Genomic DNA, 26,359 nt, shown 5'->3' with positions numbered 1-26,359 from the left:
TTTTATTACGTGTTATATGGCTGTGAGGTGTTTTTATTACGTGTTTTATGGCTGTGAGGTGTTTTTATTACGTGTTATATGGCTGTGAGGTGTTTTTATTACGTGTTATATGGCTGTGAGGTGTTTTTATTACGTGTTATATGGCTGTGAGGTGTTTTTATTACGTGTTATATGGCTGTGAGGTGTTTTATTACGTGTTATATGGCTGTGAGGTGTTTTATTACGTGTTATATGGCTGTGAGGTGTTTTTATTACGTGTTATATGGCTGTGAGGTGTTTTTATTACGTGTTATATGGCTGTGAGGTGTTTTTATTACGTGTTATATGGCTGTGAGGTGTTTTATTACGTGTTATATGGCTGTGAGGTGTTTTTATTACGTGTTTTATGGCTGTGAGGTGTTTTTAATTTTGTGGTGGTGAGGTGTTTTTATTACATGTTTTATGGCTGTGAGGTGTTTTTATTACGTGGTTTATGGCTGTGACGTGTTTTTATTACATGTTTTATGGCTGTGAGGTGTTTTTATTACGTGTTTGATGGCTGTGAGGTGTTTTCAATTTCGTGGTGGTGAGGTGTTTTTAATTTCGTGGTGGTGTTGTTTTTCATTTCGTGGTGGTGAGGTGTTTTTATTACGTGTTTTATGGCTGTGAGGTGTTTAAAATTACTTGGTGGTGAGGTGTTTTGAATTACTTGGTGGTGAGGTGTTTTGAATTACGTGGTGGTGAGGTGTTTTGAATTACGTGGTGGTGAGGTGTTTTGAATTATGTGGTGGTGAGGTGTTTTGAATCACGTGGTGGTGAGGTGTAATCGTCCCAATCTTCCAGTCTGCACCTACCCCGCCCCTATGTATGTGCTGAGGGGTTCTTTCTTGAAAAAAAAACATTCAACCTAAATCTTCAACCTAAATTGCCTCTAAAAATGTAATATCACAAACACAACAAATACATTTGTGCAAAATAATTGTTTGTATTATGATCGGTGTAAATCATGACAACACAGCAACTCAGGTACAGTCATTGTCCTCAGCTCTAATAAGCCTGTTCCTCAGTAACATTGTGCGAGCCGAGCCAAGCTAGTATATATATATATATATATATATATATATATATATATATATATATATATATATATATATATATATATATATATATATATATATATATATATATGTATATATATATATATATATATATATATATATATATATATATATATATATATATATATAAATTTACCAAGTGGAGGGTTCTAAAAACCACAACAATATATATATATATATATATATATATATATATATATATTGTTGTGGTTTTTAGAACCCTCCACTTGGTAAATTTTTGTAAATGTTCCCTTATAAATAATCCCCTGTAAATACTCCTATTTTTGGTGTAAATCTCAAAGGTCGCACCCTAGTTAGGCCATGTACAACACGTAGGACACCATAGGATCTTCTGTAGTTATTTCATTAGTCTGTGTTTCAGGTAAGGATCTGTTTCCAATAGTTGAATCTGCATTGTATTAATCAAATAACCTCGGCCCCCTTCAATTATCCCCAATCTCTCTCTCTCTCTCCAAAGTGCCAGTAGCCGTATTGCCGTCATCGCTGCCTTTTGGTTTGTTCCTGCCCACCGCCATTACGCATGCGGTCAGAGTGGGAGAAAAAGGGAGGAGCGGCCAGGAACATAGGCGTGGCCCCCATCAACGCGTCATGAGGGGAGGTAACAATGAACCCTCGTGACTAATCCGGGCCGAGGCGTGTTCACCGGTAGGCGGAGCAAAGCGGACGCGGCTTGATACGCGAGGCTTGCAATAAAAGCGTGAGCGCAAAGCCCTTTCACGCAGTTGTGGGGGAGATCGGCAGATGCGAGGAGAGAAGATCGGCAGAGGATCGGCAATCTCAAGAGAACAGCGCAGAGGCGGCGAATATAAGAACATTGTGCGGAGGATCGTTTGGGACAATCGTTTTCGATACGAACTGCCGTGGTTTTGAGAGCGTTCGGCACGCTATACGTACGCGCATTCCAGCCCCTCGCATATGTAAGGTCCGGTCGCGCGTCAAGCTGCCTGCCGTTCTTCGCCCGCGGACCCGGAGCCTGGACCATCCCATCGCCTGGAACCATCTGCCTGGACCTTCCTCCCCTACCAGCTACCATTCCGTGTGAGTCTGTCTGTTTGTCCTGGGGTCGTGATAAGTTAAGACTGTGTAGATAAGCTTGCCCTGTGTCCTTTTATTTCCCTCTTTTGTATATTCTTGCCTTTCGTTTTCTCTTTTAGATAGTTAATAAATCATATTTGTTCTTCCTTCACCCTTCTTATTCTTTGGCTTCCTCTCGTCCGATCGTCTTTGTCTTTTCCCCATTGAATATTGGTGGCACGATATCGGAACCGCTCAGAATCGGGTTAGTCTTTTTGCTAATGGCTCGGATCGTGGATTGCTAAACCGCTCGGCAATTACCATCACATCCGCGGTTCGAGCAGGGACTCACCTCCCTGCTTTGCGGAGAGATTGGTGAAGGTATTTGGGAAACCCTTGACCAATCACCCTGGCCAATCTCATCCGCAAAGGAGCGGGATAGTTCCAGGACCGGAGACGGCCAGCTTAACAAGACAAGGGGATTAACCCCCCCTTGCTAATGGGAGTGCCGTACTCTGAGATCCGTAACAATATATATATATACGTGTATGGGGGTAGGCAATGAAATACCTTAGTCCAGATAGGGTTGTATAGATTAGTGTGTGCCGTATGCCGTGTAGCCACCTTCATGTATCTAAGTCAGGGCAGGATGTCTGGGTAAGCGTTATGTGTCTCCATGCGGGGGCTGGAGCTATGCTGATTAGTTAGGGCATTTGGATAAAATTCCCAGTGTGTAAATTGCCCTTGTGATTTTTTCCTTTGTTCTTATAAAACACACTCGGACAACCATGCGATCGGCATGTAATTAAAATAGTGTAATCACCGACGAAACCCAGACGCGACTATACCACCTAGCCGAATCATTTCGATGGGCGCCAAGAGTGGCCATGAAGCCATGCCCCAAATAATGATTGGCTAACGAACGATGAGGTGAGCAAGTGGCGCTTGGTGATTGGAGCGTGGGTGACGTCAGAGAGAATGTTTGAGGCAGTCGGAGTAAAAAGGAAAAGCACTGCCATTTTCTCTCTCTTTCTTGGCCCGGGCTCTTGGTACGAGTGGTCGCACTTCCTGCTCTCTGTGTTCCTCGCACGAAGGTCACATTTTGCATTCTCTCTTGTGCTGTGTTTCATTGCGAGCAATCGCATTTTGCATTATCGCTCTCTTGGCCCAGGCTCTTGGTACGAGCGGTCACACTTCCTGCTCTCTCTGTTCCTCACATGAAGGTCTCATTTTGCATTCACTCTGTGCTGGGTTTCATCGCGAGCAGTTGGATTTTGCCTTATCCCTCTCTTGGCCCGGGCTCTTGGTACGAGCGGTCGCACTTCCTGCTCTCTCTGTTCCTCACACAAAGGTCTCATTTTGCATTCTCTCTGTCCTGGGCTTGATCACAAGCGGTCACACTTCCTTGTCTCTCTCTGTTCTGGTATTGGTGGAAGCAATCGCATATTTTCCCTCTCTTTGGTGCTGGCTTCATGACGGCTGTACTTCGTGCCGTGTGCGTCTGAGAGAAACATTGGAGCTTTGGGAGCGTGGGACGATCGGGGGAGGAGGGAGTTTCGCTGTTGCTCCGTGGGTCGGTGGCTGCTCTGGGCACGACTGCGCGCCATCTTGTGTGGTTCCCGTGCGGCGGTTCCGAGTCCGGTCAAGGACGCCAGGCGGAGTATCAGCCAACGCACCACACGACACATTTATTTTTGCTTTCATCATCCCCTTGTGTTGTATATGAGTCCGTATGGAGGGTCCCTCATTTAGGAATTAGATTTTTACCTTCCCTTTTGTTATCCTGACATTTATTTTCATTAAACCATTATTTGTTGCATTTTAATTATTGTTACGTTTATTTGTTGTGGGGATCGGATAACCACCCACCACCCCCCCCCACCCCCTCGTGTGCAGTCCGTCCATACAGGTAAGGACCTCGCTAACCTCCATCACACCTGCGTGTGCAAAAGGTACCGCCATAGTTGGGTATATGTCTCGGTGTTAAAGCTCGTTTGGTCATCTGTCGCCCTGAGGTCTTCACTACAGGGTAGACGCGACAATATGTGTATATATATACATATATATGCACACTGCCAGATGTATATTTTGAAAATTCTGATTGCAATAAAAAGAGAAAGGAGCATGGAAGTGGGGAAAATAGTAAAGTAGTATGGGAAGATGGCGTGTCTATATCGCTGGGGGTGGGGATCAAATTTCCACTATAGTTTTATACATCATAAATAGATGGCCCCTTAATATGATTCTGCTCTCCAAAGAAGCATGAAAGCTATCATCCATCATCAGTCTGTTTTTGTTGTTTGTTTTGGGGTTTTTTGTATGGGAGGGGGGTGGGGGGAGGAGGGAGGTGAGAAGGGTTTCATTGAATAACAGGACATAACATAAGACAATTATTAAAATGACATTCCCATGGGGAACACCAAGATAAGCCAAAAGAATAAAATTCTACATTCATAATGTCATTTCGGAGCAGGACATTCCTGGGACAATTTTGTCCGTAAGGCCGCACTGCACATTATGGGCTCATCGATCTCTGCACACAATGTTCCCCAAATCAGTTATTGGTGTCTACCTGAATCACCTCTCTCGAAACTGTGCCAGTACTATCCTGATGGCACGTCTCTTCCAATCAATATTTGTCTGACATTTCCAACGTAGTGGACCATCGTGTCAATGACAAGACCTTTAACTGTGAGAACCTTGTCTTTAATATTTAATTTTAGTTTACTTTATCTGTTTGAACCATCTCTGATGATTTGTCTTTGTGGTTGCTCAACTTTTACTGTCTTATTGGTGAGGCAAAACCCCCTTGTACATTCCCAGTTGGAAATATTTGTGGCATGTAAGTGGGTTTTTAGTCGAAGCTGTTACCATGGATGCTCATCGTGGGGGATGTAAATATCACCTGAACTATTTTGTTCTGAATCCTCGTCTTGGCTTTATACAGAAGCAGATGTTTTTGTTGTTCAGCCTTTGATGGGCATTCTTGTGATCCTTTTCTGTAACAGGCACTGCCAAATTGCATCCCTTGACATGAAATGAGTTATTGAACCATGGCTTCAGACAAGGCACCCAATGACGCACACTTCCCCCACATGCCTCAGTTTAACACTGGATAAATTAATATTCTGATTGATTTTGTACACGCTCACCATTCATGGCGCCTAATTTGCCCTGTTGTGGTAATGGGAGGCATATACAAGTTACATAGTCAATGTGGCAGCTTTTTGACTTCCCTTCTCCCCTCTCCCCACAATCAGTACCCCCCAGACATCCTCTCATGTCTTCACGACCTTCTTTCCTTTCCCCTGCTTTCCAACTCCCCTGACATCTGTTCTTTCTACTAACCCTTCCTTTTCTAAACTTTCTGTTACATCTTATTTTTCCTTCAGTATGTACAATGTAGACGTCCTCATAGACTATGAGGATTTAATAAGGCAAATTAATTGATCAGCTGACAAGGAACTTGAGGGTACAGCTTGAGTAAGACCTAAGGCCTGTAACAAAATGGCGGCTTAAGAACGCAGTGATGGCACAGAGGGCTGACCAAGATGGCGCACCACCATGCTTTGGCCCTTGTCAGAATGGAAAGTGACTTTTTTTTTTAAAGATAACATGGAATATTTCATGTATACATGTGAAGTGAATACTAGTACCCTACTGCAAAGCCGCAATGAGCCGGCGAAGCCAAAGCCTCTTGCCACGATTTCCGTCTCAACTTCGGATATTTCCGGCCGTGAAAAACTATCCCCTATGGCCGCGAGATTTCTAAAAAACAATTATTCGTCAATTTTAGAATATTTGACGCCGTTTTCAGCCTCCGAAACGCTGTAATAAGCTTTTTTGAAATATTTTTTTCAAATGCTCGAATCTCATTGGTTCCGGTGTTTGGTGAAGATTTTCGGTGAAAATAACCAGGGCCCGTGCGGGCCCGGGGAACGAGGTTGGTCTTAAAGTATTTAAATTACAAATTAGAGGTGCATAAGATTGTGAATCAAACAAAGACGGGTGAAACAAACTCCTATTGAACTTTTTCGCAATTTTTTATGCATACTTCCGCATCCACAAGATGGCGGCCTGCATGGAGCGATTTGGTGCGTCAAAGCTTCAAAATTCTCAAAGGATCCAGCAAAATCTGGCTTTTCAACATAATACGCGTTCATTCACAACACCGGCTTTGCCGGCTATTAATAATAATTTGTGGTGCTGTGCACACACGACTCGATTGCCAGAGAGGTAGGCCACAACGCGTTGGTATAACAAAGAGTCTTTATTCAAAGCTCGTACTTCAGCACTGGGCGGGCTCGAGCTTAGAGCCCGCATATATGTGCCGAGGCCACGCCTAGTCCCCGGGCTTGGCCGATCGGTCGAAAGGCGGGGCATGTGCCTTCGTTCCCCGCCTGGACGCTCGCGCCACCCACTGGTGAGCGGAATTATTGCCCCTTGTGCCCGCCACACGCGCCCCCCCAGAATTCCCATGCACCTGAAGGGTGAGTTTGCGGGGAAGCCGGATGACCCGGCCGAAACGCCCCCCGGCGATGGGTGCAGGGCTGGGGGGAAGCGGGACGGCAGGGCTGGGGGGTGCCGGGGGTCCGACCGCCGGGGGGCGGCCTCTACGTGGAGGCAGAGCTGCTTGCGGGGGGTGGTCCGGATCGAGGTGGGCCGGCTTGAGGCGGTCCACGGAGATGCGATCCGGGGCACCGCTGATGTCGATGGTGAAAAATTTGTCCCCGGTCTCCAGCACGCGGAAGGGCCCGTCGTACGGGGGCCGTAGCGGTGCCCGGTGGGCATCGTGCCGGATGAAGACGTACTTTGCCGTGCGAAGCTCCGGGGCGACGTGGGAAGGCGGGCAACCGTGGTGTGCCGTCGGCACCGGGGCGAACCTCCGGGCGGTCTCCTGAAGGGTGGAGCGCTATTGCGCCGCGGACCAAGGAGCTGTGGAGTCGGGGATAAATTCACCCGGTACCCGCAGTGGTTGCCCGAAGACCAGCTCCACCGAGGACGCGCGCAGGTCATCCTTGGGCGCCGTCCTGAGGCTCAGCAGGACCCAGGGGAGTCTGTCGACCCAGCCGCCGTCGAGGAGGCTGGCCCGGAGCGCGGCCTTCATTGAGCGATGAAAGCGCTCGCACAGGCCATTGGCCTGGGGGTGGTAGGCCGTGGTGCGGTGTAGTTTCACCCCGAGCCCTTGCGCAACCCCGAGCCCAGAGCTCCGAGGTGAACTGGGGGCCGCGATCGGACGAGATGTCCGAGGGGGCACCGAACCGGGCAACCAAAGTGGCGATGAAGGCTTGCGCCACATCAGCCACAGACGTCGCCGCCAATGGGACGGCCTCCGGCCACCGTGTGGTGCGGTCCACTATGGTGAGGAGGTGGGTGAACCCCCGCGAGGGGGGCAGAGGTCCCACCAAGTCGACGTGCACGTGGTCGAACCGACGCTCGGGCACCACAAATGGGGCCAACGGGGCCTGGGTGTGGCGGTGGACCTTTGCGCGCTGGCACGCGAGGCACGTCCTGGCCCAGTCATGGACGTCCTTCCGGAGGCCATGCCAGATGAACTTCGCCGCGACGAGCTTCTGGGATGCCTTCGTGCCCAGGTGGGACAGGCCGTGGATGGCGGCGAAAACTGGGCGCCACCAGCCAGCGGGCATGATGGGGCGAGGCCGGCCGAGGGAGACGTCGCATAGGAGGGCTGTGCCCGCGGAGTCGAATGGCACCTTGGTGACGCGGAGGCCCGTGATGGCGGTCCGCAAGGCCTGGATGCCGGGGTTGGCGGTCTGGTCCTCCGCCATCCGGGCATAGTCGACCCTGAGGTGGACCGCGTGCACGACGGCCCGGGAAAGGCAATCCGCCACCGGCTTGTCTTTACCCACCACTTGACGGATGTCCGTCGTATACTCGGACACGGCAGAGAGGTGACGCTGCTGCCGTGCCGACCATGGCTCGGTGACCTTGGCCATCGCGAACACAAGGGGCTTGTGGTCGACGAAAGCCGTGAACGGGCGGCCCTCCAGCAGATGGCGGAAGTGTCGGACCGCCAGGTGGAGCCCGAGCAGCTCGCGGTTGAAGGTGCGATAGCGGCGTTCGTGCGGGCAAAGCTGCCGGCTAAAAAACGCCAGCGGTTGCCAAGCACCACGCACCCACTGCTCGTGCACCGCGCCCACCGCGTAGTCCGACGCATCGGTGATGAGGGCGATCGGTGCATCGGGCGCCGGGTGCGCCAGCATGGTGGCGTCGGCCAGGGCCAGCTTTGCGCCCGCAAATGCCGCGGCCATCGGCTCCGACCAGGCGATGTCACCTTTGCCCGGCTTGCCCCGGAGGGCCTCGTGCAAGGGGCGGAGGAGCTGGGCAACGTGGGGCACGAAGCGGTGGTAAAAATTTACCATGCCCAGGAACTCCTGGAGCCCCTTGATCGTGCGGGGCCGTGGGAAATCCCTGACCGCCTCCACCTTGGCCGGTAAAGGGACGGCCCCGTGCCTGGTGATGCGGTGCCCCAAGAGGTCGATGGTGGCGACGCCGAAACGGCACTTGGCGGGGCTGATGATTAGGCCATGCTGGCCCAGGTGTTCGAAGAGCATGCGGAGGTGGAGCAGGTGCTCCTCCCGGGACGCGCTCGCGACCAGGATGTCTTCCAGGTAGACAAACAGGAAAGGCAAGTCGCGCAAGACGCGGTCCATAAGCCGATGGAACGCCTGGGCCGCATTCTTCAACCCGAAAGGCATTCTCAGGAACTCAAAGAGGCCGAAAGGGGTGATGACGGCCGTCTTCAGGACGTCGTCCGGTTGGACGGGGACGTGGTGGTAGCCCCGGATGAGATCCACCTTGGAAAACACGGTCGTGTTTGCCAACCGGGCGGAAAAGTCCTGGATATGCGGGACCGGGTAGCGGTCGGGGGTGGTGGCATCATTGAGCCGGCGGTAGTCCCCGCACGGCCGCCATCCTCTGCCGGGCTTCGGCACAATGTGCAGAGGAGAAGCCCAAGCGCTGTTGGAGCGCCTTACGATCCCCAGCCGCTCCAGCATGGCGAACTCCGCTTTCGCCACGGCGAGCTTCGTGGGCTCGAGTCGGCGTGCCCGGGCATAGACCGGCGGCCCGACCATGGGTATATGGTGCTCCACCCCGTGTTTAATGGCCACCGCTGAGAAGGTGGGCCGCGTGAGGGCCGGGAAACTGGCGAGGAGGCGGGTAAAGTCGTCCGCTGCCGGAAGCGTGCAAACTAAACTCGCCGGGACGGAACCTTCCAGCAAGCCGCTTGGCAAGCCGCTCAGTGAGCCGCTCAGCGAACAAGCGAGCGAGCTAAAGGTTTCGGCCTGGACGAGCCGTCTGCGCTTCATGTCGACCAACAGCCCATTCGCACATAGGAAGTCCGCACCAAGCAGTGCCATTGGCACTCTGGCGGTCACGAACGACCATTGAAAGCGCTGCCCTCCGAACCGCAGTGAGAGGCAACGCTTCCCGAATGTGCGGATGGGTGTACCGTTGGCGGCAAGCAAAGCGGGGCCCCGGCCCGCGGTTTGCTTGTCGGACGTGGAGGCGGGGAGGACGCTTACCTGCGCTCCTGTGTCGCAAAGAAAACGGAGCCTGGACAAGGTGTCCATGATGAAAAGGAGGCTGCCGGAATGGCCGACGCTCATGGCCGCAAGTGAGCGCCGGTCGTTTCCCGACCCGTTAAAAGAGCACGGCGGGCGACACGTTTTAGCCTGGCAGCTGAACCTGGCATGGTAGTAGCACCAGGTTTGCGGTGGTAACGGCCGCGGCGGCCGTGCCGGCGGCGGCGGTGGTGGTGGCGGCGGCGGTAGTGGACGGGGCGTAGCAGTGGCCACGAGGGAAGTCGGGAGCGCTGGAACCTCCGCGCCGGGATCCACTATGGCAGCACCGTACATCGACCGTGTGTCGCAGGCCGCGAAATACTTGTCGGCCTCTCCAGCCAGGGCGCAGGGTTCCTTTATTTTGGAACCGGCCAGCGCGAGGCATACCTGTGCAGGTAGCTGGCGTAGGAAAAGCGCCCGGAATAAGAAATCCGGGGGCTGGTCTCCGAGCAGGGACAGCATGGAATCCATCCGGATGGATGGTCGTGTCGCCGAGGGCGGGAAGGTCCAGGAGGCGGTCGGCCCGTTCGTGAGGCCGAACGTGGCGATGAGGAGACGTTTGAGCGCCTCGTACTTGTCGTTGCCCAGCGGGCGCCGAAGGATGGACACGACTCGGGCGGCCAGTGCCGGGCCCGAGGGCGGCGACTACGTGGTAGTACCGGGTCTTGTCCGCCGTTATGCCTCGGAGTTGGAATTGAGCTTCGGCTTGCAAAAACCAAACGTCGGCGTGCGCTTCCCAAAACTCCGGGAGTTTGACTGCGACGGCGTTGGTAGCCATGGCGCGTTCGGTGGTCAGCAATGGCTGAACCAATCGGGGTCACCAGTGTGGTGCTGTGCACACATGACTCGATTGCCAGAGAGGTAGGCCACAATGCGTTGGTATAACAAAGAGTCTTTATTCAAAGCTCGTACTTCAGCACTGGGCGGGCTCGAGCTTAGAGCCCGCATATATGTGCCGAGGCCACGCCTAGTCCCCGGGCGTGGCCGATCGGTCGAAAGGCGGGGCATGTGCCTTCGTTCCCCGCCTGGACGCTCGTGCCACCCACTGGTACGCGGAATTATTGCACCATCTGCCCGCCACAAATTAATATTTGTAGAACTTAGCCAGAGTTTCTGGACTTGTGTGGACTATTTGTGTGGACTTGATTTCAATCAATAATTATGTCAATCTACTTTTATCGATTTGTAATAAACGTAGTTTGTTTTGCACCATATGCCGCCGTACTCTCAGAAGATGTATCGGGATGATTGATATTGAAATGTTCTGGAAGATTGGAAGAAATGGCAACCCTCCTAAATGTATTTGTCCTACATGTAAATACTGTCACATCTGCATACATACTTTGTAGATATGCATGCATGGGTCAGTGTAAAAAAAAATTTTGCCTACCTTTTGGGCAGTGTATGGGTGCAATGGGAGGGAAAGACTGGTACGTCTAATGTTTAATATTAAACATGTTTGTGTAGCGGTTACCGCTGGATGCACACAATCGCCTTGCACCGGCCAGAACACGGCCAGACGCGCCTCTCCCGGGCATGCCCGGACTCACTGTTCCCGGGCACGCCCGAACCTCCCGGGCACGCCCGGTCTCGTCTTTCCCGGGCATGCCCGCTCTCGCCTTTCCAGGGCTCGCCCAGAGCGTCCGGGCATGCCCGCTATCGCCTTTTCAGGGCTCGCCCAGAGCGTCCGGGCATGCCCGCTATCGCCTTTCCAGGGCTCGCCCAGAGCGTCCGGGCATGCCCGCTATCGCCTTTCCAGGGCTCGCCCAGAGCGTCCGGGCATGCCCGCTCTCGCTTTTCCAGTGCTCGTCCAGAGCGCCCGGGCACGCCCAGCCTCGACTTGCCAGGCCGCAGCCAAACACGCCCGGGCAGGTCCAGACTCGCCTTTCCAAGGCTCGCCCTTGACACCCGGGCATGCCCGGTATAGCTTTTGCCGGGCCAACTTCCCGACATAAATGTGTATATATATTGCTGCCCGATAAACGGGCTTGTCAGAATACCTGAGCTGTTTTGTTTCAATAAAGCAACTCGGACGAATTTCGTCTTTGGTCGCGTCAATTTTTTCGACTCGCGTTGGAGCGCAGTTCCTTCATTGGTGACCTACCGACATGGATACGGCAGTGACGCTTAAACTGCCTACCTTCTGGGAGGCTCACGCGGCTGTTTGGTTCGCTCAGGCGGACTCTCAGTTCGCCCTGCGAGGCATCACCGCGGACGACATCCGCTTCCACCATGTTGTGGCGGCGCTCGGTTCCGCCACCGCGGCCCGTGCCTTGAGCCTCCTCGAGCACCCGCCGGCTGCTGACAAATACGACGTGCTGAAGACACTCCTCCTCGACGATTTCGCCCTCTCACCGGCAGCACGCGCACGGCGCCTGCTCGCTCTGCCCGAGCTCGGCGACACGCGCCCGTCCGAGCGCATGGACTATATGCTCTCGTTGCTCGGTGAGCACTCTCTGGATTTTCTGTTCCGCAAGTTGTTCCTTCGCCAGCTGCCTCACCCGGTACGCCTCGCCCTGGCTGGCACGTTGATCACGGATTCCCGCGCCCTCGCCAGGGAAGCCGATAAGATCTCCTCGGCGGGCCAGCACATCGGCGCGATTACCTGGAGCCCGCCGCCGTCCGAGGCGACGCCCACGACACCCGAGCGCCCTGCGCGGTTGGAGGCCGAACTGCCGGTGCAACTGGCGGCCGCCACGCCGCACCGCCCGCTTCCGACACGACGGCCGGGGCCTCCACCTGACCGGGCGTGGTGTTATTACCACGCCAGGTTCGGACACAAGGCTCGGACGTGCCGGCCCCCGTGCACTTTCGGCAGGTCGGGAAACGGCCGGGCCGGCGTTCATTCCCAGCCATGAGCGCCGGCCACTCGGGCAACTTGCTGTTTATTCGGGACAAAGCGTCTGGGCGGCGTTTCCTGTGTGACACCGGCGCCCAACTGAGCGTCATTCCCGCCTCCGAGCAGGACAGGCGGGACGCCGTTTGCGGCCCCTCTTTGGTCGCTGCTAATGGCTCGGCCATACGCACTTTCGGCCCATGCGTCGTCACCCTCTGCTTCGGCAGCCAGCGTTTTCAATGGACTTTTGTGACCGCCTGCGTCCCCATGGCTTTGCTGGGCGCCGACTTCCTCTGCGCGCACGGGCTGCTGGTCGACGTCAAACGTCGTCGACTTGTCAATGCCGAGACCTTCAGCTCCCTGGCGTGCACGATGAGCAGCTCCGCGCCGACCGAACTGGCGTGCGCCCTCCCGGCAGCGAACGAGTTCGCTCGCCTGCTCGCGGAATTCCCGGCCCTCACGCAGCCGACGTTTTCGACCGTCGCGGTGCGGCACGGGATCGAGCACCACATACCCACTACGGGCCCGCCGGTCTACGCCAGGGCCCGCCGCCTCGACCCGGCCAAGCTCGCCGTGGCGAAGGCCGAGTTCGACGCATTGGAGCACCTCGGCATCGTGCGGCGCTCCGATAGCGCGTGGGCCTCGCCACTGCACATCGTGCCAAAGCCGGGGGGTGGATGGCGCCCGTGTGGCGACTACCGCCGTCTCAACGACGCTACCACCCCCGACAGGTACCCGATCCCGCATATTCAGGACTTTTCCGCCCATTTGGCGGGACGGGTCATCTTTTCGAAAATTGACCTGATACGGGGCTACCACCAGGTACCTGTCTGGGCGGCCGACGTCCCGAAGATGGCCGTCATCACGCCGTTCGGCCTGTTCGAATTTTTACGGATGCCGTTTGGCCTCAAGAACGCGGCCCAGGCGTTCCAGCGCTTGATGGACGGCATGCTGCGCGACCTGCCGTTTCTTTTCGTCTATCTGGACGATATCCTCGTCGCCAGCACGTCCCGCGCCGAGCACCTCCTCCACCTCCGAACACTGTTCGGTCGCCTCAGCGAGCCCGGCTTAATTGTCAACCCGGTCAAATGCCACTTCGGCGCGACGACCGTTGACTTCTTGGGCCACCGCATCACCAAGACCGGGGCCGTGCCGCTGCCGACCAAGGTCGAGGCCATCACCACGTTCCCGCGTCCCCGTTCCATCAAGGCCCTCCAAGAGTTCCTCGGCATGGTGAATTTTTATCACCGATTCGTGCCCCGCGCTTCCTCAGCTCATGCGGCCCCTTTACGAGGCCCTCCGGGGCAAGCCGGCCAAGCATGACATTGTTTGGTCCACGGCCATGGACGCGGCCTTCGCCAGCGCCAAACGGGCCCTCGCCGACGCAACGCTGCTGGCTCACCCGGTGCTCAACGCGCCCATCGCCCTCACTACGGACGCCTCCAACTACGCGGTGGGCGCCGTCCATGAACAATGGGTGGACGGGGTTTGGCAGCCACTCGCTTTTTTCAGCCGGCAACTCCGGCCGAACGAGTTAAACTACAGCACGTTCGACCGCGAGCTGCTCGGGCTATTCCTGGCCGTTCGCCATTTCCGACACCTCCTGGAGGGCCGCCCGTTCACGGCTTTCGTCGACCACAAGCTGTTGGTCTACGCAATGGCTAAGGTCACGGAGCCGTGGTCGGCCCGCCAGCAGCGCCACCTCTCCGCCGTGTCGGAGTTCACCACGGACATCTGGCACGTCGCCGGCAAAGACAACGCCGTGGCCGACTGTCTTTCTCGGGCCAGCGCGAACGCGGTCCACCTCGGTGTGGACTTCGCGCTCATGGCGGCCGACCAGACCACCGACGCCTCGGTGCAGGCACTCCGTGCGGCGGACACGGGCCTCCGCCTAGCCGACATTCCCTTCGCGGGCACCGTCCTGCTCTGCGACGTCTCCCAGGGCCAGCCTCGCCCCATCGTGCCCGTTTCCTGGCAGCGCCGCATCTTCGCCTCCATCCACGGCCTTTCTCACCCGGGCCGGAAAGCTTCTCAGAAGCTGGTGTCGGCGCGTTTCATCTGGCACGGCCTTCGACGAAACATCCGCGACTGGGCCAACGCCTGCACGGCCTGCCAGCGAGCCAAGGTCCACCGCCACACCCAGGCCCCGCTGGCACCTTTCGCCGTGCCTGAACGGCGTTTCGACCACGTCCACGTGGACCTGGTGGGTCCCCTGCCCCCCTCGCGGGGGTTCACCCACCTGCTCACCATGGTGGACAGGACCACCAGGTGGCCGGAGGCCGTGCCCCTCGCCTCCACCACCACCGCCGACATGGCGCAGGCGTTCATCACCACCTGGGTCGCGCGCTTCGGCGCACCAGCGGACATCTCGTCCGACCGCGGCCCACAGTTCACGTCCGAGCTTTGGGGCGCGGTCGCCCATTCGTTGGGGGTCACGCTGCACCGCACCACGGCCTACCACCCCCAAGCCAACGGGTTGTGCGAGCGGTTTCACCGCTCCATGAAGGCCGCACTCATGGCCGGCCTTCAGGACGACGGTTGGGCCGACCAGCTGCCGTGGGTCCTTTTGGGCCTTCGCACGGCCCCCAAGGAAGACCTCCAGGCGTCCGCCGCCGAGCTCGTCTCCGGCCAGCCGCTCCGCGTCCCGGGCGAATTCGTGCCCGACGCTACCAGTCCCTGGTCCGCCGCTCGCCAGCGCTCGGACCTCCAGGAGGCCGCCCGACGATTTGCCCCCGTGCCGACGTCCCGCCACGGTGGCCCCCAGTCCTACGTCCCCCCGGCGCTTCGCACAGCGGAGTACGTCTTTGTGCGTCATGACGCGCACCGGGGGCCACTCCGGCCGCCGTACGACGGGCCCTTCCGGGTCCTGCGACGGGGCGACAAGTCTTTCATCGTCGACTTCGGCGGCCGGCCGGACCGGATTTCTGTGGACCGCCTCAAACCGGCGCACATGGACGTCGACCGACCACCACGGTTGGCCCTTCCTCCGCGGCGAGGCCGCCCCCTGTCCACAGTTCCCCCCGCTCGACCACCCACCACCACGTCGGACCCCTCCCCACGACCCTCCAGGGGTCGCTTCGGCCGGGTCATCCGGACCCCCCTTAAATTGACCCTGCTGGTGCAGGTCGATTCTGGAAGGGCGTGTGTAGCGGTTACCGCTGGATGCACACAATCGCCTTGCACCGGCCAGAACACGGCCAGACGCGCCTCGCCCGGCATGCCCGGACTCACTGTTCCCGGGCACGCCCGAACCTCCCGGGCATGCCCGGTCTCGTCTTTCCCGGGCATGCCCGCTCTCGCCTTTCCAGGGCTCGCCCAGAGCGTCCGGGCATGCCTGCTATCGCCTTTTCAGGGCTCGCCCAGAGCGTCCGGGCATGCCCGCTATCGCCTTTCCAGGGCTCGCCCAGAGCGTCCGGGCATGCCCGCTATCGCCTTTCCAGGGCTCGCCCAGAGCGTCCGGGCATGCCCGCTCTCGCTTTTCCAGTGCTCGTCCAGAGCGCCCGGGCACGCCCAGCCTCGACTTGCCAGGCCGCAGCCAAACACGCCCGGGCAGGTCCAGACTCGCCTTTCCAAGGCTCGCCCTTGACACCCGGGCATGCCCGGTATAGCTTTTGCCGGGCAAACTTCCCAACATAAATGTGTATATATATTGCTGCCCGATAAACGGGCTTGTCAGAATACCTGAGCTGTTTTGTTTCAATAAAGCAACTCGGACGAATTCCGTCTTTGTTCGCGTCAATTCTTTCGACTCGCGTTGGAGCGCAGTTCCTTCATTGGTAATAATATATGATTGTATAATGTTGTGGAAGTAAGTTATGCATTCTAAACGTTTTATGTAAAAGGGTAACAGATTATAACTTTGGGGTTAACTTTTGACCTGTGTGGAATAATCGTGGTGGTGCAAGGATTTTCCGGTTATTTCTGGATTTAGAAGAATCGCCTGGAAAATGTGAGCTTCTTGGGGGAAGGAAGAACTTTCACAGATATTCTCTTTAGGGGTATAAATGGAAATAAGAGAAGAAACGAAGGGAGCTCTTACACGAACCTCGATCTTGTATACAACAAAAACAAAAACGAAGGGAGGTTCAAGGTTGCTGCAAGTGCGATGCTGAGATTTGGTTTCCTTAATAAGGTCACGGCTGGAGGACTCTCCCTTGTTTGCCATTTTGGATCGATCATCAAGGGACTGTGACATCTGACAGTCAGTTTATAATGGATGTGGAACAGCAGCCACGAGTTCCACTTTCCATGCTTCTTCACTTCACATTTATTCTTTCTTCATTCATTTAAACTGCTGTCTCGCATTGCCCTGGAGACAAAGCAGGCCCTGGGGGCCATGCGCAGTTATACAAGCTGCGTGGGATTTGTTCGGTTGGGCAAGGGAGTGCTTCGGCCGCCCCTTTAAGATCGGGGGTGTGGGCAGGGTCGGCAGAGCAAATGAGGCAGAGCACAGGTGGTGTTTCTTGCTTCAAACCTTGTGCTGGAACCTGGTTAGCTGAATGCCCCAAGCAAGGTCCCCAAGGCATGTCATGCTGCTTGGTGTTTGTCAACATGATACAGTAACACCATTCTGTGCTAGAACAAGCTGCGCTGTCGCCTTTACTAGTTAGATCAACCACAGAGCCCTCAAGTGTTTTCTCTGCCACTGCCCCCCATCAAATACGCTGCCTCATTGCAATGCAAAGCATGCAGCCGCCAGCCGTACCACACCGGCTTCCGACAGACAACCAGCACCCCGGCATGTCGGTTTATTGCTGTGGGTAAATTGTATACAAATCACGGTGCACCAGCTTCAGGCCTTTAATGGCCTCTTTGGGTATTTTTTTTTCATCACCAGGTGTCATAAATTCGTGTAAAATTCGTGTGGCACTATTATATACAATTTTTGTTTACCTTTTGGTTAGTTTTTGCAGAAACTGTTCATTGAGAGATATAATGTGGAAAAGGATTCAATACGATAAGATAGTAGGAAAACCTTGATCCAAAACCTTGATCTTTTCTACCCCCGTTAATTCACACCAGAACCACTTTTTTTAAATACTGACTTCTTTACTGGAAGTCCGAGCAGTGTCCATGTGTTTTACACCTCTCCCACCTCCTCCCCCCACCCCCTTCCCGTGCCTCCTCCCCCCCCCCCCAAGCCCTCTCCCTCCCACAGATCTCCAGATGTCCCTGCTCTCAGATGTTTTGCTTGTGTGCTTCACTCTCTCTCCCCATCTTGTCTCCCGCTCCCTTTATCTTATGTTTTATGTGTCAGTTTGTCTTTTTGTGATTAATGTTAGCTCTTACACGAGCCTCGATCTTGTATACAAAAAAAACAAAAAACTGAACTATTGTATTAAGAGGGATAAAATTTGTAGAGCGTTGACCAAGCGAGCGCCAAGTGAGCGCCTTTAGGGAAGCTGCCCGAAAAGGTCCAATTTTAATCTGGATTTTTGACCATTTCATCTTCATTTAGTATTTTTCACTGTCAGTTTTGTTCCATTTTGGCTTTTCTGTGCAATCTGGATTTGATTGGGTATTATGTATGCAATCACGGCAGAATTCGTGACCCATCAACCCTTCCTTTGAATGTTCCATTACATTCCTCTATCCATTCGTAACTCGTGCCATCCGCACCTTGTGACATGTTTAAATTTTTCTCCCCTTCTCTCACTTCTTCCTTTCATCAATTCGTACATATAACATATAAGTGGCTCAATCAGTTTGTGACAATCTTCTGGTTACAAACAAGATTTTACGTTCTGAACTGGTGTTAGGAAATGTAGTGATTCCTTGTATCCCTAGAGTGAAAATCTTGATACTGTATTGGTAAATCTACTGTGTTTGGCTTGATTTATAAAATATTGACATTTTAGCAAGAACTCGGTTTTCCTGTTTGCTGTTCCCATCTCAAGTGATGGTTCATAATGCTCTAAATCCAGGTTCAAATCCCATATATTATGTGCATTTGTTTATTGTCTTTTTTGTATGCAAAGTCGAGGCTCGTAGAAGAGCTAAAACGCAGACTAGAACAGAACAAGGAGAATATATAGTAGAAAGCAGGGAAACACACCGACAGCAGGGTAGAGGGACACTTGGATGAAAAATGAGATCAAAGGAGATGGAGGAGGATGGGCCATGCCCACTATTGTCCTTTTCCTGCACATGATTTATGTTCGTATTCTACTATCAATATATAACATCAATATAAAAGGCAAAACGTTTTCGTCTTTATTGGAAAAATATTATAATTGCAATGTATTGACAAATTGAGTGTCATTTCACTCTTTTCGGGTGGGATGCAATATCAGGCCACAAGCCCTTGAAATGTGGCAACTGGGATTAGGCCCTAATGCTATGGCCCACAGCAATCAGTCCATATTGCCTATAGGTTTGGGTTTTTCCATAATTTTCCATTTAACTGAAAATGCAATCTTATTCACGTCAAACCACACTGAAATTATTTCATAACATTTGATCAAATCTGCCGTTGGACTGTGGCGTTGGTACTGACACTGTGCCTTCTGGACAGGTGGTCCTTCACAGATCAGATGACGTGGTGGACTTTGGTTTTAGCATCACGGACACCTTAGCAGAAAAGGGTGTCTACATAACTTCGGTGAGGCCAGGTGGGCCTGCTGACAGAGCTGGGTTAAAGCCACTCGACCGAATCTTGCAGGTACACTACTACGGTAAAATGCAAATTGTATAGTATATTATTTTGAGCATTGTTTAAACATGTAGCAATATAATATTTTCTGATCATCTCCAGATCGTTTTCAAATGAACAGGTAATTATTAATATACAAGCCGTTTCTCCCTCGGAGTCCAAGTTATAGTTTGTCACCGAATGCATGTCTCAAATAAACATTTACTTTGATCCTGCAATGCAGATAAATGTTCATTTTTTTTCGACAAAGAAGCCTAAAAAGAGTCTTCGAGTAATGCTGAGTGCTAACTGAACCATTTACCTGTGCATATTCCATTGACATTTAAGGTTTTGGAATCATGAATTTTAAGAGAAGTCGTTAATTTTACTCTTGGCAACAATTTCATCAGCACTTAAGTTTCCTTTTATTGCAGATGCAATTTTTGGCAAAGTGGAGTAGAGTGGAGTTTCGAGTTACCCGCCCTCCGCCCACCTTCGGTCAACTTTGCTCTTCCATACGTCTCGCTCTTGTAGAGAAGAAAAAGGGGGTGTTGGACGTCAACATGATGCCACAAATTTGCTACAAGATATGGTGATGAGTCTTGTCAAAACGAATAAGTGGCACTTCAGTACAATTCATAGAAGATTAACAAAGAAAAGGCTTGGTCAAAGCAGTGGGCTTAACATGAACAATTCCCACCTTGCTAGGTCAAAGAACAAGCAGTCACAGAGGACTTCTTATTTAGGATATACAGTTAGGATATAATTTAGGATATAATTTACTAGATATAATTAGATACAATTTAGAAACAATTACGATATAATTTATGTACATGACGTCAGTGTCATGTCATAAAGTTAGTGTTTACTTAGGTTAGTTATTACAAAAATGTACGAGAACGCCACTCAGTAGAGCGCATACTCCCGCCGTGGGTCAAGTTGGAATAATACTGTTACGGTTTTGCGCGACCCCGTTACCTTACCAAGGGGAGATTAAGCCCCTTGTTCTCCTTGGGTCTTCGCAACCGCGAGACCGAGTCGCCACTTCCGGTCAGACGCGGGACAAGTTTCAGGACAAGTTTCGCACGTACCTAAGTACCAACGCCGCCGCGGAAGCGGGGATCAAGTCTCGCACGAACCACGCGTAATTTGACTACACCCGAGCGGATTGCGTACCACGTGGTCCGTGCTGTTACCTTGCTATTGGAACCTGATCAGAGCGATATAATTCGTACCATGCTAAGTCAATGATGGAAAACACGAGACGGTCGAATCAAAGGAATAACAGGTTTTAATTATTATTTACAATGATTGGTAAAAGAAGCAGAGACACAGGGCAGTCTTAAACAGTCTTACTTATCTTCCCAGACAATGGGCCCACGCACACTCACAGGGAGATGAAGGAAGAATTGTTCATGCGCTGAACGCCCCGGCCTTGGTCGTCCAGGAACAGCTCACCCGGCGTGGCCCTCTGGCGGTCGCCGCACGTTCCTTTTGAAGACAGGCAGGCAGGCGGGAAAATCCTCGCGGCGCGTATCTCGATAAGGGCAGGCAGGAGGAAATATGCACGTCTGTGGCCCGGCATGGCTGTCTTTCACAGCGCGATTAATACAACGGTGCGCTTTCACTCTCGTAACTCAACGGAGGATCTGACTCCAGCTCAACTGAGAACTCAACTTGTAACTCATGCGCGTTCCATCCGAGCTCATAACTTGTAACTCGTCTGCCTCCCTTCTCATAACTTGTCACAGCGCGTCTCTCCTCATAACTTATCTCAGCGCATCTCCCCTCATAACTCGTATGGCTTGCCCTGCGCGCATCTCACAACTTGGCGCTCCGAACCGACTCTCATAACTGAGGTGGGGGCTCCGGGCACAGAGTTATATTGGCCCCGCCCTAGCCCGCATCGAATGTTCCAAATTCCGCCCTTTGCCGCAGTGGTAAGTCACTCCCCTCGAGCCCTGATTGGCGGCTCGCGCTTACCGGTCACTCCTCCTCCACTTCACCACCCTTGGCGGACTTGTTCAGGCCTGCCTCGTGGTATTTCGCGCCAAAACCAAAAGCATCGAGGCATCATGAAGGACCTAACTCTCCTTGTAGTACTCAACGCAAAACTAACACAGGAGAGGTCTACGCTTACATTTACTATGAAATAACTGAGCTTTAACGAGGCTACGTGTTGTCGTGTAACTAAACTATGAGGGGAAATTAACCTTTTATTGTAAAAACACAAAACTGCAATAAGACGTTTTGTTTAACCTTTTAACCTTTTATTGTAAAAACACAAAACTGCAATAAGACGTTTTGTTTAACAGCCCCTCTCTCCAAAACAATAAATGAAAAAGAAAGTAGGCCCTAACTGTCAGAGAATTTATTTTGCTATATCTCGGAATTAGAGGAGAAAAACATCATTTAAGAATAAGAATAAAAGCTTTAATGCAGTAAAACAGAAGAAAAAAAATCCCCAAAAAAATTCCTGGATCCAGAATAATATCCCGAGCTTCACCAAAAACTAATCAATTCTTCCTTATCGCAAGCGCAATCATCCCACCAACTTTCATCCAAATCCGTTCAGAACTTTTCCAGATATCTTGTTCACAAACACATGAACACACGAACATACGAACACATATGCACACACACACACACACACACGGACGGACGGACACGATCGAATGCACTACTCCCTGGCGGGAGTAAATATTCCTGACTGCAATCCTCCTAATTGTTGATGAGCAGGGCAGAGACAATGTGTCAGCGTGGCAGGCGACACTTGTTGCTAGCAGGTTGTGCAGCAATTGCTGGGGTGAGACTCAATCTGTGCCTTGCTTCCCAGTCAAGTTAGGGGGTTCAACCTGTGTATATTAATGGCTTAGATTGGTCGCAAATAAACAATCTGCAGTATGCCGTCCTGATGAGGGTTAATAAGCCCTCGTTGGAATGGCATGGTGTTGAAGTCATGGGGACTCACTCCTATGGAGGAGGGGTCCAATTGTATGACCATGCATTCTGGCCCTTCGGGGTCAAAATGCATGTGTTTTGATTGACCATGTGCTTCAGCCTTTGGGTTGAGGTGCATGTGTATGCTAATGGGACAGCCTTGATAGACGGTGTGCCTTGGCCATGGGGTCAAGGTGCACGTCCAAGGCTGTTTAAATGTTTGATTTTTTACCTTTTTTATTATAAAAAAGGCAGCCTCATAAGAGGTAAATAAGCCCTCGTCGGAATGGCATGGTGTTGAAGTCATGGGGACTCACTCCTATGGAGGAGGGGTCCAATTGTATGACCATGCATTCTGGCCCTTTGGGGTCAGGATGCATGTGTTTGAATGACCATGTGCTTCAGCCTTGGGTTTGAGGTGCATGTGTAATGTTATTGGGACAGCCCTGATAGACGTTGTGTCTTGGCCATGGGGTCAAGGTGCACGTCCAAGGCTGTTCAAATGTTTGATTTTTTACCTTTTTTCATCGTAAAAAAGGCCACTTCATAAGTGGAAAAATAAGCCCTCGTCGGGACGGCATGGTGTTGAAGTCGTGGGGACTCATGCCGATGGAGGAGGGGTCCAATTGTATGACCATGCATTCTGGCCCTTTGGGGTCAGGATGCATGTGTTTTGATTGACCATGTGCTTCAGCCTTTGGCTTGAGGTGCATGTGTATGCCAATGGGACAGTCTTGATAGACAGTGTGCCTTGGCTGTGGGGTCAAGGTGCACGTCCAAGACTGTTTAAATGTTTGTTTGTTTTTACCTTTTCACCCCCTCAGCCTAAATTGGGCTAAGGGGTATTGTCGTCCGGGCGTCCGTCAACTTTTGGTTATGTAGAAAAATGAGTGTAATAAATATATCTAGTTATCCTATGAGTATGTTAAAATAATTCTATAATAAATTACTTGCAATAAAACAATTGTGTTGCAAAACTTTTTGGGCAACCCTCGTGTGTATATGTATATATATATATACATATATATATATATGCCTGTATGTATTGGAACAGTGAAGTCACCTTTGTTATTATTGCTATATGTTCAAGAAATTTTCAAAAGATGAATATGAGGCAAGAATACAGAAGGTCGGCTTTTATTTCTTGCTATTTCAATATGTATATATGTTTCACCATTGCAGAACAATATCACTTTTTATGTTCAGTCCCCCCCATTTTAGGTAAGCATAAGTACTGGAACAGATTAACTTAAAGTTAAAGTAGTATAAAACTTAGCATTTGGTTGCATATTTTTTGCAAAACTGCATCGAGCCTGTGACCGATTGACATCACCAAACTCTTGGTATCTTCCTTTGAGATACTTTACCAAACCTTTTCTGGAGCCATTTTCAGTTGTTGTTTGTTTTGGGGGTTTCTGACTTTAGTCTCCTGTTCAGCAAGTGAAATGCATGTTCCATTGGATTAAAATCAGGAGATTGACTTGGCCAGTCTAAAACCTTCCACTTTTCCCCCCGATGAACTCCTTGGTTGCTTTGGCAATGTGTTTTGGGTCATTGCCTTGCTGCATAGTGCAGCGCCACCCAATGAATTTGAAGATATTCCCTTGCACATAGGCATATAAAATGTTTCTCTACACATCCAAATTCATTCTGCTGCTGCCATCATTAGTTACATCATCAATGAAAAGGAGTGAGCCAGTTCCAGAGGCAGCCATGCAAGTCCAAGCCATGACACTACCTCTATCATGTTTCACAGATGAGGTTGTATACTTTGGATCATTAGCAGTTCCTTCCTTTCTCCCCACTTTTACCTTTCCATCACTTTAGTAAAGGTTTTAATTGGTCTCTTCTGTCCATAAAACTTTTTTCCAGAACTCACTGGCTCACCTCTGTATTTCTTGGCAAATTCTAATCAGGCCTTTCTATTTTTGGTGCTGATGAGAGGTTTGCATCTTGCAGTGTAGCCTTTGTAATTCTGCTGCCGAAGTCTTCTGCGAACGATAGATTGTGATACTTTCACTCTTGTACTCTGGAGGTTGTTGATGATGTTACTGACAGTTGTTTTAGGGTTTTTTAGCTGTGACGAGCAGCTATATGAGAGGACCGCGTTGTTGTTCTTGTTGTTGGTGTGCCTTTTTGAATAGCGCATGCGCATACACTCGGACGTACGTTGGTATGAGGTAAGAACATCGCGGGCTAAAATCGCGATTTGTTTGAAGAAATCAGAATAAATTTAGCAACAAAGACAACATGAATGTTTTCATATCAATCTCGTTTCACAGAACATGACACAAATTAGGTGTAATTATTGAATAGCGCATGTGCATACACTCCGACTTCGCCTACCGACCAAGCCCGTTTCAAATTATCCCTCTGCCACCCAGAATTAACATTAATAAATAACATTAATGAATTAACATTAACATTAACAGAAATAACATTCACGTCCATACATTATACGTAATCAGTTGATGAAGCATGTTGCGTCGCAAAACAAAGGACAAGACCAGAACTGAAAGACAAAAAGAGGCTAGTGCATGCGTATAATTTAATGACTGTTCGAATTTGGTAATGCATATTGCAACGGATATCCTCATGATTCTACACGTCGCAGCTGGTGACCACACTGTGGTCATTTTTCTCTTGTTCTTCACAGGTCTGATGATTTTTCCATCATCAACTGCAGTTGTTTTCCCTGGCCGATCTGGCAGTTGTCTATTGCTAATACACGAGTGGTTTGTTTATTTTTCAAGATATTCCAAATTGTTGTATTTTTTATGCCAACTTTTTGTTCTATGATTCTAATTTAATGATTCTGTTATTTCAGCTTCCAAATTGCTTGCTTTTCTTTCATAGACAGTTCTCTGGTCTTCATGTTGGTTTATGCTGACTGACTCTAAAGGCAGACTCCCAAAGCAAAAGCAAAGGCTAAAACCAAGACTAGACATTCACGGCTCTTTAATGGGTGAACAATCAAGGCAACAAGAAACAACTGTCAGTCATCTGTTCCAATACTTATGCTTACCGAAAACGGCGGAACTGAACATAAAAAATGCTATTGTTCTACAATGGTAAAACATATCCATAGAAATACCAAGAAATATAAACTGACCTTCTGTACTCTTGCCTCATATTCATCTTTTTATCTCAAATCCAAATTTCTTGAGTTTACAGCAATAATAACAAATTAGACTTCACTGTTCCAATACTTAGAGTGCACTGTACAGGGTGGGCCATTTCTCTATTCCCAGTTATGAACCCCTGTAATTATGTGGTGAAGAAACAAAATTGAGCAAAATATTTATAGGATATTTGTACATATTTAAAATTTTTGTGGTTAAAAGAATTATTGAATTCAGAAATGTACAAAATAAGTTATGAATTTTTAAAGTGATTTTTAAAATCATTTTCAAGCAGTGTGTGCATCTTTTGTGATACTCCAAGACCATTTTCTGTCGCATCCCAACCGTACTTTCCACAAAAGCTGCTCGAATCCGCTCTTTCAGGTCTTGAATGTTCGCTGGTTGAGTTGCGTAACCCTTGCCCTTAAGAAAGCCCCACAAGAAGAAATTGCACAGGGTGATATTGGACAAACGAGGAGGCCAGGGCATATTGGGTGCTTCATTTGCCAGACTGTTGCTTATACACTGCCTAAATAAAGGGATGAGCACTTTGTGTAATAAATGAAGGTTTTGTATGTAATTTTAGTTTTAGCCCGAGTTTTCAAGGCTGAATAGTGTGAAAGTAAAAAAGGGGCACCCATAATTTTGATCACATTTTTTTACTGACATCAAAATTGGACGTTTTCGGTGATGTTTTTATAGCAAAGAGAATGATATGTTAGGACGTCCAGAGACTTAACCTGAGCTGAATTTCAAAATTTGAACTGTGAAATTGAGCTCAGAAGCAGTTCTGACTGCTAAAAAGTGTTCATTTGTTCTCCGGGGGTCTACCGAACGTCTCCGGGTGGTCGGCATGGATAAAATACACCAAACAATAACAGCAACCACAAAAATTTACCTTTGAATAGAGTTATTTAATAGTGAAATTCAAATAGAAAATTAGCGAAATACAATTCACCACAACGAGCGCACAAAATGTCAGCTCATCATGGTGGAGCAAGAGCTCATCATGTTGGAGTTTCACACACGAGGTTTGATTTGACGTTGGTTTTTTTATAAGTATATTTTTATAGGTATATTAATAGAACTATATTAATATAATGAAAGCAGAT

General features: G+C 50.8%; 1 protein-coding gene across 1 annotated transcript in view; it reads left to right on the top strand.

Moving 5' to 3' along the window:
• Positions 1-26,359, top strand: part of LOC137436513 (glutamate receptor-interacting protein 2) — a 535,867-nt gene that overhangs the window by 504,078 nt on the left and 5,430 nt on the right. Inside the window, exon 20 of the mRNA XM_068130374.2 lies at positions 19,069-19,215. Coding sequence (XP_067986475.2) covers positions 19,069-19,215 — 147 coding nt within the window. The remainder of the gene's footprint in view (positions 1-19,068; positions 19,216-26,359) is intronic.

The sequence above is a fragment of the Myxine glutinosa genome, chromosome 11 (assembly GCF_964187855.1).
Source record: "Myxine glutinosa chromosome 11, kmMyxGlut1.1, whole genome shotgun sequence".
Taxonomy (NCBI): Eukaryota; Metazoa; Chordata; class Myxini; order Myxiniformes; family Myxinidae; genus Myxine; species Myxine glutinosa.
The sequence above is the reverse complement of the archived record's forward strand: the minus strand, read 5'-3'. Positions and strand labels throughout refer to the sequence as shown.